At 58.7% G+C, this 18,052-nt stretch overlaps 6 protein-coding genes across 6 annotated transcripts; all 6 read right to left on the bottom strand.

The window, feature by feature from the left end:
* Positions 1 to 2,613: 2,613 nt before the first annotated feature.
* Positions 2,614 to 4,083, bottom strand: LSCM1_02402 (uncharacterized protein; the record flags this gene model as incomplete). The annotated part of the gene is made up of 1 exon (XM_067319985.1): positions 2,614 to 4,083. The coding sequence occupies one exon, from the start codon at positions 4,081 to 4,083 to the stop codon at positions 2,614 to 2,616; it is 1,470 nt and encodes a 489-aa protein (XP_067175360.1).
* A 3,093-nt stretch (positions 4,084 to 7,176) lies between these two features.
* On the bottom strand, positions 7,177 to 8,643 carry LSCM1_02401 (uncharacterized protein; the record flags this gene model as incomplete). The annotated part of the gene is made up of 1 exon (XM_067319984.1): positions 7,177 to 8,643. The coding sequence occupies one exon, from the start codon at positions 8,641 to 8,643 to the stop codon at positions 7,177 to 7,179; it is 1,467 nt and encodes a 488-aa protein (XP_067175359.1).
* A 607-nt stretch (positions 8,644 to 9,250) lies between these two features.
* On the bottom strand, positions 9,251 to 10,297 carry LSCM1_02400 (uncharacterized protein; the record flags this gene model as incomplete). Its single annotated transcript, XM_067319983.1, has 1 exon — positions 9,251 to 10,297. The coding sequence occupies one exon, from the start codon at positions 10,295 to 10,297 to the stop codon at positions 9,251 to 9,253; it is 1,047 nt and encodes a 348-aa protein (XP_067175358.1).
* A 2,046-nt stretch (positions 10,298 to 12,343) lies between these two features.
* LSCM1_02399 (uncharacterized protein) lies at positions 12,344 to 13,252 on the bottom strand (the record flags this gene model as incomplete). Its single annotated transcript, XM_067319982.1, has 1 exon — positions 12,344 to 13,252. The coding sequence occupies one exon, from the start codon at positions 13,250 to 13,252 to the stop codon at positions 12,344 to 12,346; it is 909 nt and encodes a 302-aa protein (XP_067175357.1).
* Positions 13,253 to 14,262: 1,010 nt separating this feature from the next.
* Positions 14,263 to 14,814, bottom strand: LSCM1_02398 (uncharacterized protein; the record flags this gene model as incomplete). The annotated part of the gene is made up of 1 exon (XM_067319981.1): positions 14,263 to 14,814. The coding sequence occupies one exon, from the start codon at positions 14,812 to 14,814 to the stop codon at positions 14,263 to 14,265; it is 552 nt and encodes a 183-aa protein (XP_067175356.1).
* Positions 14,815 to 16,577: 1,763 nt separating this feature from the next.
* Positions 16,578 to 17,951, bottom strand: LSCM1_02397 (uncharacterized protein; the record flags this gene model as incomplete). The annotated part of the gene is made up of 1 exon (XM_067319980.1): positions 16,578 to 17,951. The coding sequence occupies one exon, from the start codon at positions 17,949 to 17,951 to the stop codon at positions 16,578 to 16,580; it is 1,374 nt and encodes a 457-aa protein (XP_067175355.1).
* Between the last annotated feature and the right edge of the window lie 101 nt (positions 17,952 to 18,052).

The raw sequence follows: 18,052 nt of genomic DNA, 5'->3' as shown, positions 1-18,052 counted from the left end.
TAGCACAAGAGACAGGGGTGCGCTGGCTGGATATCACCCGAAAGGACGTATTCGATCGAGTGGGCGACCACAAGTCAGAGGACGAAGATAGCTATGATAGAGAAAGACACGTGTGGGTGAGACGCACTCTATGGTGTGCCGCAAGTACTGTTCCCAAGCAGCCTTCTATGGCAAAGGAGATGTGTGGGCGTGCGGATTTTTGTCTTCTCTCTTCGTTGTGCACCGCGCAAGCAGTCTCGACATGACGTGAGATCTCTCGCGCACGTTCGCCTTTGTGGAGAACGAAAAAAAAAATACGCGACAGAGAGGCGCGTGTGAAAAACAAGTGCGTCGAGACAGCACACCAGCGGATAATGGCTGCTGTTCTTTCGCTCACCTGCCGGCGCAAGAGCAGAGGGAGGAGTTTACTCGCGTGCGCGTTGATGGGCTTCTTGTCTGTATGAGTGGAGCAGAAATGCACAGGCGTGTGCACAGAGGGAGAGGATGCCGGCGATGCGCAGCACGCGTCCAAGCTCACGCTCCTCGGCTCACACGCACCTGCGCTATCGTTCGTTGGGGCATCAAGAAAGAGTGATGGCGAGAGCAAGGGACGTGCAGAAGTGAAAGAGAATGGCGAGAGTTCGTGAGAAAAAAAGGCAAGTGATTGAACCGCCTCGCGTCCAGTGCGTACGTAGAGGCACATACGAGCGGCACCGAAGATGTACGGGCAGCTGCGCCTAGCACCATGAGAGGGCCTACATCTGCGATATATGCGGCGGGAGCGTGAGAGAGGCAAAAGAGATGACACAAGCACCTTCATTCGCTTATGACCAGCGCTCGGAAGCACGGCACCCGTAGGGCTGCAGCGTTCCGAGCGGCAACGGTGATGCTTTCTCTCGTCTGAAAGCGCGCTGCTGTGGCTCCAACGCGAAGATGGCACAGTTGGAATACTGAGGAAAGCGCGGTAACCGCTGCCGTCACGCAGCCACGTGTCAAGAAAAGCAGACCAACGCGAAAGAGGAGTGCTCATACTTCCCACGTGGAAAAAAAAAGTGGGCAAGCGAGCCACAAGACAAAATGCAGACCCGCACCCAAAAACCCACACGGACACACTTCAAGAGCGCACGGTATACTATCTGCAGGTGTAGGTGTTACCCCTGAGCGGGACTAAGGCCGCTCTCTGCGGCAGACATCTTGTGCACTGCTGCCGGGGTCCATGCGGAGAAGACGCACTCGAAGAGGCCCAAAGGAGCGCTGACAGGGGCGACAGCAAACCTTCAAAAATGAGGATGAGAAAACACGCAGTGACGAAGTGGGAGAGAAAATCACGTGAAAACAGCGGAGAGGGAGGGATGGGGGGTGGAGGACGGGTGTGGTGGCGCACCCGACCATGGAGCCCCCAGAGCAGGGCGCCCTTCAATGACGGCAGCGCATCCTGCGTGACACACCTACAGCGCCCACAAAGAGAAGGGACGACAGACACGAGTACGACAGCGCGAGCTTCACCGACCCCTCCGACACCTCCATCATCAGCATTCGCGCGAGTAATGAAGAGGCACAAAAAGAGAGCATCAAGCGCCTTTCGCGTGCGCACAGACACACCAAGACAATGTCGCACTGGAATAGTACCAAAAGTGTAAACGGAATGCGGACAGAGGAGTAGAGAGCAGAGAGAGAGGTGACAATTCATGAGGTGGTGAGCACCAAACAAGTCCACACCCACAACACACACGCCCACAGAAAGTGGGGTGCGCTCGCCTCACAACAAAACCCAAAGAGGCCAGCGAGTGCAGCCAAAACCGAAGCGACATAAGGTGCAGCAACCTCATGAAAGAAGAGTACACACAACGCCACAGTGTCTCTCACACACGCCAGACACATATGAGGCCCCCACTTCGAGGCGGCAGTGTTGCAGCACTCAGCGCCCTTCACGCACGCAAACTCAACAACAAAAGAGCAGCAAAAAAATAAAATAAAAAAGAATAAGCGCAATGCGCTCAGCGGCCAACACGAAAAAATGTCTTCACATACGACAGAAGGAGAGAGGAGGAGAAGTGTTGGAGACTTCAGATTCTGCATTGGTCTTCCCCTGCCCCCCCTCCAAACACCATCACCACCACCACACACACACTCCTTTCCTCTCCTTTCCGGTGCCCATCTAAACTAATCTCTTGCGTTTACGTGTCCTTGACTAGCCTTGCAGTTCGTTTCGGCCTTCGCTACTCCATGGACAGCCTCTTGTGGGGGTGAGGCGCCCGAAAGCACAAGAGGCCACACATAAACACATTCACACAGAGAAAGAGAGAGAGATGGGCACGCATGCGTGGCGCATACGCGAAGAGGCCACGACAAGGCCCACCCATACCCACTGCACATGAGCCCTCCAGCAAGAGTGGTTTCTGAGCCCAAGAGAAACGCGAGGAATGGAAAAAAGGGGAGGAGGGCACAAGAAGAGGCGACGCGGCGCGGAAGGGTATACACACACGGAGAACAAAAAAGACGGAAGCAACACAGACGATGAAGAAGACACTGCAGCCTTTCCGTCCACGTCCCCTCCAGTCATCTCAGCCAACGCAGCATACACGGGCAACGTTCATGATAGGTTTGTCGCTTGCCTGAAGCGCAGTGAGGTCTCTACCGTGATATTTGCGGTGTGGCTGCAATCGCTGACTCCCGCTCTGGCCAGATTCCTTGGACGGCGGGCGCATGTAGCGCGTGGGTGGAGAGCGGTAAGCCTTTGTTGTTGTTGGCGAACGTGTGAAGCGGAAGTCGACGAGCAAATCGCGGCTTCGGCGCTGCCGGAGGCGTCGGACAAGACGCACCCATCGTCAACGGGGTAAAAGTGTCGAACGCAAGACATGTGACCGCCAACGAGTGTAAGTGCGCGTTGTTGAGGAGGCGGTCACACGAGTCGCTGGGTCCGGTTGAGCAGGAGTGGAAGTCGTCCGTCTCTGCCTCGACGGAGCCCAGCGTGCTCAGCTCGCTGGTCGGATCGGGGAATGCCAAGCACAAGAGAGACCTGGAAAAGAGCGCTGAAGACACGCTGGAGCTGCCGGCGCCGTCGACACGGTAGCTGCCGCGCGGGACATCCTTGCACGCACAGACCTCGGGCTTCACCCACTGCTCAGCACGCGGTTCACAGCATGATGCGCGCCTTTCCTCCTCGCGGACGAGTGAGAGGGAGACGGACGCCGCGAACTCGTGTGGCCCATCGTCCCCATCGCTCTCTGAACGCAGAAACGGTGCGGCTAGAAGAGCACTGCTAGCTTCCTTGCTGGGTGATCTCGGCTGCCGCGACTTCTCCTCCAAATCTTCCACCTGCGCACCGCCAACTTGTGCCAATGCACTGACGAGGGGGCTGCCTCGGTGCAGGAAATTAGTCTGCCTGTGGAGAAGCCTCAGCATGCTTTGAAGATCGCTGCCATGAAGCTGCCTGTCGATCGGTCTGAGTGAGGGTCGCTTCGGCTTCAGGGGTGCAAAAAACGGCGGCTTGCGGGCTGCACGCTCTGATCGTTCTCCATCGCCGCCACCGGTCACATCGGCACCTCCCTGTGTGCACGGCTCTGCAGAAGCGCCGAGGGCTGCACTTTGCCGCTCTTCCATCACCAGTCCATACTCGCGGAATGTTGTAGAGCTGCCAACACGAAGATAGAGCGCTGGAACAGCAGGGACACACGCCACCTTTAGCGCCGCGCTCGGCGCCTCACTCCGCCGCACTGGGCAAGAGCCCTTGCACTCGTACGCCTCTGCGCCGCCAAGCTCGAGTGACGGAGAGTTCACAACGGGATGCTGGTACGCCGCCACGGTCTTCGTCAACGCCGCCTCGACTACGCCCTCCTCGACCCGGATTCTCTTGCGTTCATACTGGAAAAGCGGCGAGTAGTACCAGAGGATGGGCACTCCCCGACTACTCGAGTCACCGGCAGCGTCGCTGATTTCGCCGCTCCCCTCAGCGGCGTCTGGCTGAAGCTCACCGACAAAGCAGAACGCTGTTAGGAGACTGTCACTGCAGCGGCGCACGCCGGGCGCGATCTCCGCGCTGCGACAAATAGGGAGGATCCTCACCTCATGCGGGCCTAGACGCAAAGCAGGAGGCAAGACCATTACGCTCCACCCTCGACGAATACTTGCTGGTGGTGTCTTTACTCCCCCCACCCCTAAGCGGCAAGCTGAGGCCCAGGTGGAAACCTGTGAATCCTCCGCCTCTGGCTGCGGTTAGAGCGGTGGACTACACACCCCGCCTCAGAACGATAGGGGGGAGGAGAGCGGAGGCCGAAGCGCACGAGCAGACTATTTAGACTGGAACTGCGAGCGCGGCGGCGGCGGCAGCGAGGCTTATGCGCGAGGGGGGAGAGACGCGAAACAGAGAGGGGGAGAAAGAAGAAAACACAAAAGAAGGGAGAGATGCGCAACACGCCGAAGTAACGGGGCGAAGGAAATGCGGTGCTAACGCGAGGTCGGGGAGGGGGTGGGGGACGGGCAATTGTGTGGGAGAAGGGTGGGGAGGGACAACAAGCTCAATGGCAAGAGAATGGGCGGAGAGGGGTGAAGCGGGGGTAGAAAAGTGGCATGAGGGAGGCCGACAAGTAAGAGAGGACCGTGTTCTCAGAAGAGGTTCGCACAAACACAGCAGAGAGAAAGAAACGCCTTTGATGCAGATGCAGCCCGCCTCCGTCAAGGGAAAAGGAAGAGAAAAGCGCGCACGTGTGGTGGGGAGGGGGGAGGGGGGACGCGGGAAAGGATGGATTGAAGGACGGCGATGACGAAGGTGATGGGGAAGGCACAAAGACGCTCTTTCAACGGGATCACCGACGATGGAGGGTAAATGGATGATACGCAATGACACATACAACAAAGATGAAGACCAAACGTGGGTGACGGTGAGGGCAGGGGCTCGCGCGTGTCCAACACAGAAGCGAGAGGGGGAGAGAGAAAGGGAGAGGGGGAGAGGGGGAGAATGAGGGAAGAAGGCGGAGCAAAGCCAAATGCACAGAAGGGGGGAAGGGGGGATAGACACAGTGCAGGCGGGAAGAAATAATAATCCGGCGCGCGATTCGCCGGATAACGGGCGATTGCGTGAGTCAGCCGTGGGAGAGCGTCCTTATGGCAATGGTGAATGTACGGAGGAGGGCGACAAAGGAAACGAGAGAGCAGACGTAAGCCAGACCTAAACGAGTGCGGCACAGGTGACACCGCCGCGCGTCTCTTTCGGCGTCTGCAGAGTGAGGACAGTGATGAATCGAGGGTACCTCTTGAAGCAGCGATCCAACGAGGGAGGGAGAGAGGGAGAGAGAGAGGGTGGGGGAGGGGAATAGCGGAAAAAGAAAGAGTAAAGAAAAAATCATGTGAGCAATAATGTGCACAATTTAGGAGGTGCTTCTCAGGGTAAGACGGGAATGCCCAACTATGTGTGGGCGTGTGGGTCAGAGAAAGAAAAGAATAGAAGCGATCACTGTGGCGGCGGTAGCGAAAGGGGGAGGGAATGCGCACAAGCCCTGTAACGAAAAGCAAAAAGCCCACCAATGAAGATAGCAGCGGAATGTTTAGAGGTACGCCCTCGCACCTCCTCCTCTCCTCCTCCTTTTGTTTTTGTTTTCGTTTTTTTTCTGCTCACAAATCGAGCTGTGGATTCGATGGCGCTTGACCAGGCACAATCGGATGAAACGAAGCCCGGTCCGTTCAGCGTCATGAACGAGGGCAATCCCGCACCAGAGAGGAAGCGGGGTTGGAGTGATGCTAGCAAGGGAAGAAGCAAAGGACAAGATGTAGAAGAGAACGGAGTAGAGGAATCTTGCAGAGATGGGAGCCGCGCTCTCTGTGCGCGGCTCCCAGCAGGCACCCACAAAAAAAAACACACACAGAGGCTCACTGGCTCGTCTGTCACGGTGCCATCACACCCCGCCATGTCAGGGGACGGCGCTGCGGCTGCATGTGTGGGAAGCGACGGATAGAGGCACCACCACGACAGCGCCATGCGCTCCGCCATTCGATGGAACGAAAGCTGAAGGGCGCAAACGCTATTTGGATGGGTAGCGACGTCGTGAGACGAGTAAGCGCGCCCCCCTTTCTATCTGCGGTGGCGAGTAACTCTTTTTTCTTCTTCCTGCTCTTGACATCCTCACCCGCCCACTTCACCAAGGATCCGTTGTTGAAACCTGGCAACGCAGGACAGAATTCTGGCAAGATGAAGGGCACATAGGGGGAGAGGATGAGGGGGAGGGGGAGGAAGGGGGGACGGGGAAAGGTAGAAATGGCGGCGACGCTCAGCACCATAGGGAGAGGGAAAGGCAAAGGCATTACAAAGGCGCAGAAGGCGACAACGATAAACAAAAAAAGGGAGAGGCAGAGGCCGACAACAGAGCAGGAGAGACGCGCGTGTGATGTGGGGCTGATAAGCTGAAGACCCTTAAGAAGACGACAGTGGGTGTGTGTTCGCCATTTTGACGATGCAGCTGGCACGAAAACATTTCCAAGAACATCACCACTCCCACAAAAAAAAAGACGAATGGAAAGGGAACAAGCGGCAACAGCGATGCCGCGTCACACATCGTGTTTTCTCGAGCAAGATGTGCATCTGTGACGTCAATCGTGAGCTAGACAGGCCAATAGAGACATATTCGTGGTAGGTGACGAGCGTTGCACCTGGCTGCCTGTGGCTTGGCCTGCATAGACCGCGTGAAAAGGCGGCAGCCACTGAGCATGTGCGTATAGGCCACGCATTCCCCGCTCGCCTCTCTTCCATCACCTGCGCCTGTGCAGCTCTCTGCAGCGCCTCGCGGCACGCGGTGTACGTATCGGCACGTGCCGCTCGTGAGCGACGCTTTCTGCTCCTTCTTTGTCTGGAGAGTGCGACTGTGGCGCGTTCAGGGATTCGCTGGCGACTGCAGAGAAACGAGTGCGAAACCACTGATAGGGATAAAAGGGGAAACGTTCCTGCCGCCGCGTGCGCGCCCTTGAGCCGAGACAACCCTTCCGTGCGTGATAGGAGGCACGAAAGCACCACTCGTAAGAGACGTGGATACAGCAGAGCGCTCATAGCTCACGGTGCCTCCTTCCCACTGGACCATATCAGCCCCTGCAGGAGAGCAAAGGTGGTCGTGAGTGGCGTGCACCTCTCCCTTCCACCACCACCATCGTGAGACACGCAAACGGCAACACGCGCGCGTGCCTCTCTCGGCCGCACCACTGCGGCATCAGCTACGGAAACTCAGCCTTCACGGCAGCCTCGATTTCCTTCAGCGCCGCCTTCACCTCGTCCTCTGTCGCCATGCTCTTAGCTAAGATGCGCAGCCCCGAGCACATTTTCACCGGCTCATCTGTGGTGAAGACATTTCGTATAACGGCCACCCTCTTCCTCTGCAGAGCGTTGATGACGCGTTGGAGACGACTCTCCACCTTCGCGAGCCCCTCGCTTTCGACGTACGACGGCTCCACCGCCAGTACAATGACCGGAGACACATCATCGATACAGTCCAGAAGCTTGATTTTCTTTGAATTGAAGCCCGCCTCGCGGAGGTATTTACGCATGCGCTTCGCATGCTTTTGCAGGTTGGCCACCAATGTTTCATCACGAGTCAGGACTGCTAGCGACTGTGATACGGAGGCCGTGATGTAGGGGGGAAGCGACGCCGAGAAAACGTACGCCGTGGCGGCGAGACGCTGATGATCAACCACGATCGATGAGCCCGCGCAGAAGCCACCGACGGCGCCCATAGACGTGCTCAGGCTGCCAATGTACAGGTCGACATCCATCGTTGGAATGTTGAACTGCTCCGGGGTGCCACGTCCCGACTTGCCTAGCACACCGAATCCATGGCTGTCCTCGAGCACAAGCCGAAATTTGTACTTGTGGCATAGCTCCAAGATCTTTGCTAGCGGGCAGATGTCGCCGGTGAGTGAGAAGAGGCCCTCCGTTACAACGAAGCGGCGGTGCGGACTTTGACACCCGTCCTTCGCCTCCACCTCCTTCAGCTGCTCTTCCAGGCTCTTCATGTCACAATGCTTGTAGGAGCGAATATTCGAGCGAGAAAGCCTGCAGCCATCGATCACGGAGCAGCTCACGCCATCGTCATACACAAGGTAGTCACCGCGGCTGGCGAAGCACGAGATGAGGGTCGAAACGGTGGCGTATGCGAAGCTGTACACAGCCGCCTCCTCCGTGTTCAAGAACGTGGCCAGGTCTTTTTCCACCACAAGATGCGGCTTGATGGTGCCGTAGAAGCCGCGGGGCCCGCAACTGCCAACGCCGTAAGCGTTCACGGTTGCCCGCGCAACCTCGACAATCTCCGGCAGCGTCGAGAACGAGTGGAAGTCGTACGTGGCCAAGTCCAGGCATTCCTCCGCCTCAGGCGAGCCGGACCGCAGGATGGTGATGTGGCTCCCCCTCCGTCCCACAACCTCAATCAGTCCGTGGTACTCTGGCACAGGCACGTTCGACGTCACCGGGCTTTCTGCACGGAAAGGAGCCGACTGGAAGGCGGCAAGGCGACGCTCCTGCTCCTCAAGGGTCACCGTGCTCATCGGATTCAGCGTCTTTGGCTTCCTGCGGCGACGGAAGCGTTGCTGCAGAAGATAAGCGAGAGCGGCGGCGAAGAAAAGCTCCAGTAAAATGTGGAACGGGTGCTCCCTCAGCTGCTGCGACAGCATCGCCGTCACAGACGACATTTCTGCCCCGCCACTGAGCTTTGAGCGCATGAAAGAGAGAGAAGGGGGAGAGAGGGAGAGGGAGAGAGAAAGCTGCGGGCGTACCGTGGAAAGGCCCGTACGGGCGGTGGGAGGGGAAGGAAGGGGGGTGAGATGGAGATTTCGCCTTGGGTGGTGAGGCAGCCGGACATAGCACACCCAGAGCCACAGGGTAGAGGGGAAAAAAAGGCTGGTCAGGATGTGACGCACACAAAGACAGCGCCTTTGCAGTCAACTTGTGGTATTGGCACTGCGACGACAGTTCAGAGAAGGTGACGTCTGCCGTGCTTGTCGACACCTCTTCCGGTAGGGAGCGATATGTAGGGGCGTTGGTGGGGAGGGGGACACTCCTGTCACCACTCATCACGCTCTACACGGTTGCAAGGTTCATGCTTTCTCCCCAAGCGTCCGTCTTGCGGCCGCATTACCCTTGTAGCGAAAAACGAAGTCATATGTGTGAGTTGTTGCGTTGATACGTACGGGCCCTCGTGCCTTGTCTGCACGCCGACACGGCCCGTCGTCGATGGGCAGCCCTCTGCACTTCTCATCACGCTTCCCCACCACAGGCGCTATGAAAGAGTGGCGGATGTCAAGAAAAGAGGCGTGGGAGATGGTGCAGTGCGATGTAGCGCTCGTAATCCAACGCACGGAGCTGATGCTGCCACACCCAATGCGAAAAGATGCGCCGCACAAGCCGATCCTCGTTCGCTTTTCGTAACAGCGCTGCCTGTATCCGCCGTTGAAGCCACCACTTCCACCGCGCAAAGCCGCTCTGCGCCAGATTTAGCAGCGCCTCCTGGTGTATCAAGCGCAGGTGAGCCCTAGTACGTGCCCGACGCTGCCACGCGCAAAATGCCACCGCGGCCACTTGTTGCGCCGACCGCACCTGCAGTGGAAAGGTCAGGTAGCTCTCGAGTGTGTGCAGCTGCCAACGAGTCAGAGTAAAGCGGGCCAGCGATCGCTCCGCGGAAAATCGAATCTGCTCCACCGCCCGCACCTGGCGACACCGGCGCGGAAAGCGCGTCCACATGTAATATCGGAACTGCACGTGGCGCTCTCGGTTCACCAGCCCCAAACGCTTAGCCCTCGCCCGTTGCCATGCGGTTGCTCGCGCCCATCGCCGCCATTTATCCCACGCTACACGGCAGATGCCGTCCATCAACGTCACACGTTCTCGCATAGCGGCCTCTTGGTGGAGCACCTCGCGGCACATGCGCCGCTCCGTCACCAGACGCCACCACGAAAAGCACCTCGATCCCACGCGGCGCCACAAAACAGCCTGCGCTCGATACTGGATGCTCTTCAAGGCAGCGCGGCGCACCGCGTAAAGGCCCCACCGTAAGAACCATCGCTCCACAAGAATTGCGTTCGCCTTGGCGCAAAGGCACTGAAGTTCCGCCAGAAGAGCGCCACGACGTCGGCGCGTGCAAAGACCTGCATGGCCCGCGACACCCGTTTCGCTGCTTGATGCATGCACATGCGCCGCCGCAAACGCATTCGCGCGCTTGTGCTGCCCTGATGGTGGCTCACAACGCCTCGCGCTGCTGTTACCATCAGTATGAGGCAACGAGTTCAGTTCCTGCGCGGCAAGTGATGCTTCACTGTGCCGCATCCATGACGCTTCAGAGAAGTGCATACCGAAAAGAGAGCCGGAGCACCATCTACCTCTCCAGTCACTGCAACGGAAGTGGGGAGGTGTATGCAACCTATTGCGCTGTGCACAGGCAGATGACCAATGGAGAGGGGGGTGGAAGAGGGAGAAGAGGGGAAGGGGGGAAGGTCGATGATCCCACAACTACGAGTGCATCTATGCAGATGTGCGTCCTGATTTGAATCGAGAGAAGTGGCGCGAGGTCTGAGGGCGGCACGTGCGCCAGCGCCCGCACATATTCGGCAACTGACGGGCACGAGGGTGCGTGCACGAGCCCTTCGCCCTACAAAACGGCTTGGTATTCAGAGCCCTCGCCGGCAATCGCTTTCAGTGACTTCTTGTGACGCGGCGATGGCATGAAGAGATGCCTGACGAGTTGCACGCCACTCGATTCATCGCGGCCGATCGACGAAAATGAAATGCACATAACGGAACCGAGGAAAACTGGTGGAAACGAGAGGAACACTATGAAAAAAAAACCTCAGAGCAGGATGTGAGCAGGGCGGGCACGCGGGCGCCTCCCATTGCCGCTGAAAGGGGTACATGAGAGGGCGAAAAGAAAAAAAGATGCGAGACGCCGCATCTTCATCGATGAGGGGTATACGAGCAGCCCACTCGCCTCGCACAAGCAGGCTGAAAGGCTTCGTACCGGCACGTGTGAGGAGATAAACGGGTTCTCGATGAAGAATGGGGCTGTGCCAAAACATAGAGCTTCCTGCGCGCTCTCTGAGATGGAGTCACAAGCTTGAGTGGCCTACTCACCGAGGATCCCATTCGGCATCTTGAGAAGGTGAGCGCCTACAGTGCTCCCCAAGCAATTAGAAGCCCTATGAGCAGCACTGTGAAGCGCAAGCGCAGCACCCTGGTCAACTAGTTGTGTCTCGCAGAGACTCGCTGCTAGCGCCTAACTCGACGAAAGGCTCCTTTACGTATTTAGCCTTCTTCCTTGTCTTTTTGGCTTGTCAGCAATACATGCACACTCATGGCGACGAGGTACCATTACACACACGCACCGCGTAGGCGTGGCACCGCAAGAGGCCCACCACCACCCCTACTTACCCAGCATACCCACAATCGGTGCGCTTGTGGTGGGGGGGGGGAAGAAAGCCGCAGCACCTCCCTGCCCACGCCGGGCTGCCTCAGCAGGTGGTGACAGCAGGGTCGACCACACAAACACACACGGAGGTAGCGACGTCAGAGTCGCTCACCGCTGCGGGTGTGTGGGATGCGAGGGGCTCCACGCCGCTGAGTCGGAGCAACCTGTGGGAGTGCGTATGTGTGCGCCACCCATACAATGGGCACGGCATCGGCGTGGCCCGGTCGCACCTCACCTCGCCCTCGCGCTGCCCGTTGGTGTGTGCGGAGTCTGAGCCACCCCGAGGGGATCGGAGCAGGTGGCGACCAGCGAGGTGTGTGTGTAGGGGGGGGCAATGAGGCCGAGTCAGCGCGTGCCCGCATGCCGCGTGCCTCTGCGGCTGCCTCGCACCACCGGACGAGACGAGGGCCTGCGTGACCGGGCCGAGAGCGCGCGAGAGAGAGGCGGGGAGGGGCGGGCGGCGAAGCCTCGTCGTGGTCGTGCAATGTACGGCATTATGAGCATGCTTGGAGAGTTCTTTTTTGCCCACGGCGCACGTACACGCACTTCGGGGGCTTCACCGAGGCGAGCAAGGCACAACGTAGGAAACCGCGCACAACAATGTAGTCATTCTGGGCACCTTTTCGCGCACATTCGGTAGCGGTCACTCGTCTCCTTTACTCTGTTCTCCACGCACACGAGGAGCATCCCGGCGCGAAAGAAAGGAGGAGCGCAACGGCTCCGTCTCGAGGCAGCCTAACGTGTTCCTACCTGCAGAAGACGCGCTTGCCGGAGCACAAGCACGATCGAACGAATTCGTTTGCACACTTTCCCGCGCCGCGAGCTCACACCTGAAAGAGAAATCATGTGGAACACCCGAAGCCGCTTAGCGGTATGCGACCGGGCTCCCCCACAGACAGGTCTCCACCGCTCGCGGAGAGTCCCCCCCCACTGCCTCAGTTGATGCGGCGCTTCCTGCGCCGGTGGGGCGGCATGCCTTCCAGCGCCGAAAGCACCGTCAGCGCCCGCGCACACAAATCAGGAAAGAGTCCCTCCAGTTGAGAGTCGCTCCGCCACACGTACTGAACGGCTGCCTTGCGCCACAGGTTGCTGTCAGGAAGCGGCACTTCGAAGGGAGTGTCGTTGAGGCCACGCCAGTCCACGCAATTTAGCGCCTGCACTGCCCCTACGAAAGCTGACATGAAGCTTGCAAAGAAAGCAGTGCTGTCCAACGTCGACCGCAGAAGAAGCTGCTTCGCGTCTTCACCGGACTGCTCCGCTTTTCTCATCTCAGCTGCTTCGCTGACGAGTTGATGCTGCAAAAGAATGAAATTGACCGCGATGGAGCCGACCGGGTTCGCAACACCAGCCAGAGTCTGGGCGACCAGAGCGTGCAGACATTTCATGTCCGCTGCGTGGCTCACAGCGGCATTGCCGTATTTTCGCAGGAAAGGTTGTCCCTGAGCGAGAAAGTGTGCCTCGAAGAAGGACCACTGCGCTGGTGAAAGAAGTTCCTTGGCGCGACTCGTGTACTCGTCGTGAGACTGCACATGCCAGTGGCAGAGACACGCGTGCTGGGAAATCGCCTTTGTCACCTCCTGGATGCAACGGTGGCCCTCGAGCCTCGCTATGATGGCGTTCAGATTCGGGCAAGTCAGCCAAAAAAGCGTCGCACCAACGGCAGCCGTGCGTCCGTTGCGACCATTTTTGCCGGCTGTGATGCACAAAACGCAAGCTCCCCCGTGCTCCGCGCACGTGAAAAGCGTGGCATCAGCAACACGGTAGCGCGTTGGATCTGCCGCCTCAGCGTAAGGGTTGTGCTTAGCTGCGGGGGGGCCATCTGTCGCTCTTCTCTCGTCTGGCATGGTAAAGAGAAAGAGGGGCTGCAGACAGACGAGCACACATGAACACGCCTGCTTCGGAAGAGAGGGAGGAAGAGAGAGAGGACAAGCGAGGGAAAGAGGCGTAGCCTCGCCAGCCGTTATGGGTATCTCCGCACTCGAATGGGACGCTGGTCATGAGACGTCCAAGGAATGAGGGCGAAGAGAGAAGGGAGAAGGGTGGGGGGGGGACGGAGAAGCAGCTCTTAACAGACAACAACACGATCAGACCGCGAGGGGTTTTTGTTATCCGTGCGATGCGCCCAATGCAGCGTGACGCAGGCAACGCGCGTTGCGGCTGCAGCGGAGACGCCTTCTCACAGTGCGTCCTCTGAAGGGGAGAGCCGAGAGAAGCGCTGCCTGATGGGGAGACGTATACAACGTACACTCGTGGAAAGAAAAGGACAGCTGCTCAGCAGAGGCTGGGGCTGAATAGAGCACATACAACCTCGAGCATGATGAATTACTGTCATGGAAGAGTTCCGGGGGGATCCACCACTTCACGCACGCCAACGGTCAAGGAAACGCGCCACCGCGCAGCAAAGGGACGCGAGGGGGAGATGTGGGAGTGAGGGTGTACCCACCTGCCTCCAGCCCTATTCCCCTCAGTCACGCAAGGAAGGCACATGAGATTGAGATGGCGACGGAAAGGTTTGGATGAAGAAAAAAAGGGGTGGAATGCCAGGCAGCCGAGCATTCGGCATGCACAGACGCCAGAACAGAAAGTTACTTACATCCTACGCGGGCGAGCGAGTCCGAAGAGCGCACCAGCGCCTTCTCCGCCTTCCGCGTTTATCCGCTGCCCCCCTCCTCAACCATCCCTTCGCAGGTCGTAGTCAAAACTAGGGCGAAGAACGCGCTCGCTCCACGGTACACGCCCACACTGCAGCAAGGTGCTGCGATTCGCCAGCGCGCTGCCTTCAGCAAAGAGGCTGGCGATACGGGCGTCGGGGGGGAAAGGGAGCAGGGGGGACAGCGAGAAGGGTAGAGAAAGCTCACAGACCATAGATCTTGTTCACCTCCGCAATCGTGAATTCCGTCTTTTTCGGTTTGCTCATGCGATTGACAGACTCTTGCAGCGCCCCCTTCGACATTTTTGCTGACTGAATGCCCTCCGGATGAAAAGCGTAGAGGCGCTCACTCTGCTCCATGTTCACCTTCTTCCGCGAGAGTGTTTCATTGTAGAGGCGCCGGACACTGGCGTCCACCTCCTCTGGTTCCAGCGTCGTCTTGGCAGCCACAGCAGCTTTGCTGTTCGCGTATCCCATCGCCTCGACAAGCACCATCGCATCGATCTCCTCCCGTCGCCGCTGTCTCCGCTCCACCTCGGTATCTACCTGGCGCTGAATACTCTTCTGCAGTTTCTCCTGCGAGATGGTCTGCGGGGCGGCCACAGGGTAGTAGCGCGCATCTAGCTCTGCCAGGATCGCCTCCTTGCGCGACAGTGACTTTGTGTAGAGGCGATCTACAAGCCGTTCCTCCTGCTCCGCCGTAAGATAGGCGCGGCCTGGTCGCGCCAGCTCATCCGCCTCGGTGCCCTCAGCCATAATAGAACGTGAAAGGGGGGCAGAAAGAGAGGAGCTCGAGCGCGTTCCACCCTCACAACAAACCCGCGTCCCACGCAGTTGGGCGAGCAGCGTCTAACCCCCCCCGAGACGCGAGCGTGTCAGAGGAGCAGATTGCAGAGCAGCGCACCTTCACCCACACACGACGGGAAAAAAAATCAGCAAATGTGACGCTCGGCTGAGGACTCGGCAAATCGCTGCGCGACGCTTTCTCCTCGTTGGGAAGGATGAGCGAAGCGGCGGGGGGAGGAGGAGGGAGAAGGAGGAGGGCACGCGGTGCTCAAGATGGCCGCAAGACTAGCAACTAGCACCGCACAGTGGACCGGTGTAGAACACGCCGCAACGGCAGAACCACACAACCTTGTACACGGCAGCGAAGCAGCGCGCACGAGAGAGAGAGAGAGGAAGGGACAGAGTAGAGAGGGGTTGAGGAGGTCTCTTTGTAACAACAAGGGACAGCGGAGATACGCGTGCTGGCGGGCGGCGGTAACGTGGGGCATCGCCACATGCGCTCACCACGGCAGCTAGCAAAAATAGACCTCCTCCCCTCTTTCATCATGAGGTGAAAGAGCAACATGCAGCATCCCGTTTTCTGCACACATCCAGAATGGAGAAGGGGGAAGCGTCAATCGCCGCAACTGACCCCCCGGGAGGACAGAAACGGGTGAACACCTCGTGCACGACTCCTTTTTTTTCGGCACATGTGTAGGTGCATGCGCTCGCTTTCCCATCGGTCTCTTAAGGTGATATCGCGTGACTGATGCAGTACCGTTACTCAAAAAAAAATTTCCATGTACTGCTTGTGATCCACAGCAGTCAGCCGTCATCAGCGAACGTCGTCACCTGTGTGAGAGACCCTACCCTATCCCTACGTTACAATGCGCAGCGGCATGCGCACAGAGACGAAACACAGGGACCGCCGCCCTCTGCGATCGCATTGGCTCGGGGATTGTTGGGTGCTCCGGAAACAGTACGTTGCTTCCGTGAGAAATGCGGCCGATTTGTTTCGTTTCCGCGCCACCGCACCCACCCTTCGGGTGTCGGAGCGAGAGGAGAGAGCCCCCCTATACCCCGGTGCATCCTGAGAGAACGGCAGAGGCGGGGAAGCCTTGCGAGTGTGCGACAGCGCGCAGGGGCATTGCCCAGTGGCACAGAGTAAATGCTGCGCTCGAGGGTGAGGGGTGAGAACAGAGGTGGAGAGGGTCAAGGAAACGGCCAACTCGCCGCGCGATCCGCCCCGCAAACGGAAAGGAGAGGCGAGCGATGCACGAGCGGAGCGCGCTTACGGCGTGCGGGGGATGCGTTGAGAAGTGTGCGTGTTTGGTGGCAAAGCCATCGTTCTGGCACGATGAGGTGACAGTGGGGAGAGTCAGCTCTGGGCAACAAACACGCCGCGCTACCGAGAGAGAAGCAATTGAAGTTCATGAGAACGGCAACCGAAACGATACGTACGCAACAAACAATTCTCTTAATGTGAGCGCACCCCGAGAAAAAGAAGAGACGAAAGAGAGCAGCAGCGCGCGCAACGGTCGTGGTCAGCGTGAGCGCAACAGCGGTGCGCTGTTGCGCTGTTCTGAAGGTGATGGAGCGACACCATACCCGGAAGCGTTTGCAAGCACGAGCAAAAAAAAAACAGCAGCAGTGTCGAGTGGAAAGAAACAAAGCCCACACCTCATCCGCACCTTAGCTCACACCCATGACGGACTCGACCCCCTCCGCGCTCTCCCTCATGGCTTCTGAGCCCTTCAATCATCTCTCCTGTTGCGGTCGCGGGGCATGAAGGCTCTGAGAATACTCTTGTCGTGCATGTAGTAGTGCTCTAACGGCTTGTGTGTCTTGGTGTCCAGATCCACGACACCTACGCGGTAGACATCCGCGCCACGGCGAACAAAGCAGCCACCGCCCGCCGACACAGAAATACACTCCAGGGCCGCTCGGTCACCCGCGGACGTCGCCGGGACCCCCCTACCGCACGAGACGGCAATCATCAGTGACACGTCTTTGGCTGTGGTGGAGACGTAGAAGCGCTCGAGGCACGTTGCGTAGTCTAAGGTTGGTGCAACATATCGAGGGCTTGCCCGACTAAGTGGCTTGAAAGTGTCCTCCTTGATTCTCGAGGTGCAGCTGCACAGCGCCCCCGGGTCTGTGTCCTGCACGATCCATTGAACCGCCTCTTTGTCCTCGGCAAGGGACCATAAATGAAGCAGATGTACATCAAGTACGGGGACCGTGCGCGACTGAGCCTCTTCTGGCAACGCATCCGCACTTGAGGGGGCGCAGCCGTACAGCTGCAGGTGGGCTAATGGAGTGAGCACGCCCGAGGCATCGATGGCATCTGCAATGCCATGCACCTCGTCGACGGTCAGGGTCACCGGGTCGCCCGTGTGAGTGTCCTTGCGGGATGCGTGGTAGCTGATCACCTTCAGGTTGTTCTGAGGGTTTCTCATGAGCCGCTGGAGCCCCTCTCGTGAGGAGAGGTTGGGCCGAAACAAGTAGTTAGGACAATAGGTGGCCATGTCGTCCTCGGCGCTGCTCGCACGACGGCGTGCTGTCGTAGCCTCCGGCACCGACTCCTCCCCTGCTGCATCTCGCACGCCTTTGTACCGCAACATCTGGGCGTAGCGGCAGTGATGATGCTTGACCTCCTCGATCCAGTGAGTAGCGCCCTCGACTACAATGCCCACGACTTGTGGTGGCTGCCACGCGCTCTTCGGCTTCACCTCAACCGTGTAGTCAGCCACCCGCACGCCCACCTCGGACGCAGCCAAGTCCTGTTGGATCAGCTGCGCTGGATCGCTGGTGAAGTTGGGCACCAGTGTGGCCTCCGATGCCGCGTGCATCAGCGCGTGAAACTTCGCCGGCACCACGTTCGCGATGGCTGTGTAGAGGTCTGCGGAGAGCGACACCACTTGCCACCTCCCTGCGTACGTCTCCAAAGCGCGGTAGCACTCTGCGCATTCCTTTAGAGGCGCATTTCGAATGCGCAGGGCACCTCGCTGCGTGGGAGTGCTAGCCGGATGCGATGCGGAGGCCCAGGGGCCAGACACGAACGACATGGGCAGATCGACCACCACGTTGCACTTTCCAGCCCCCAGAAAGCGAATGGAAGAGGCATCCATGGCTGACGAGGCACTGGCGGGCCCGCAGTCGTCGGATCCACGAGGTTCAGCGCTGACACGCGCAGATCAGCTCGCGTCCGTGTATATGCCTCATGCGTGTT

Source organism: Leishmania martiniquensis, chromosome 34, assembly GCF_017916325.1.
Source record: "Leishmania martiniquensis isolate LSCM1 chromosome 34, whole genome shotgun sequence".
NCBI lineage: Eukaryota > Euglenozoa > Kinetoplastea > Trypanosomatida > Trypanosomatidae > Leishmania > Leishmania martiniquensis.
The sequence above is the reverse complement of the archived record's forward strand: the minus strand, read 5'-3'. Positions and strand labels throughout refer to the sequence as shown.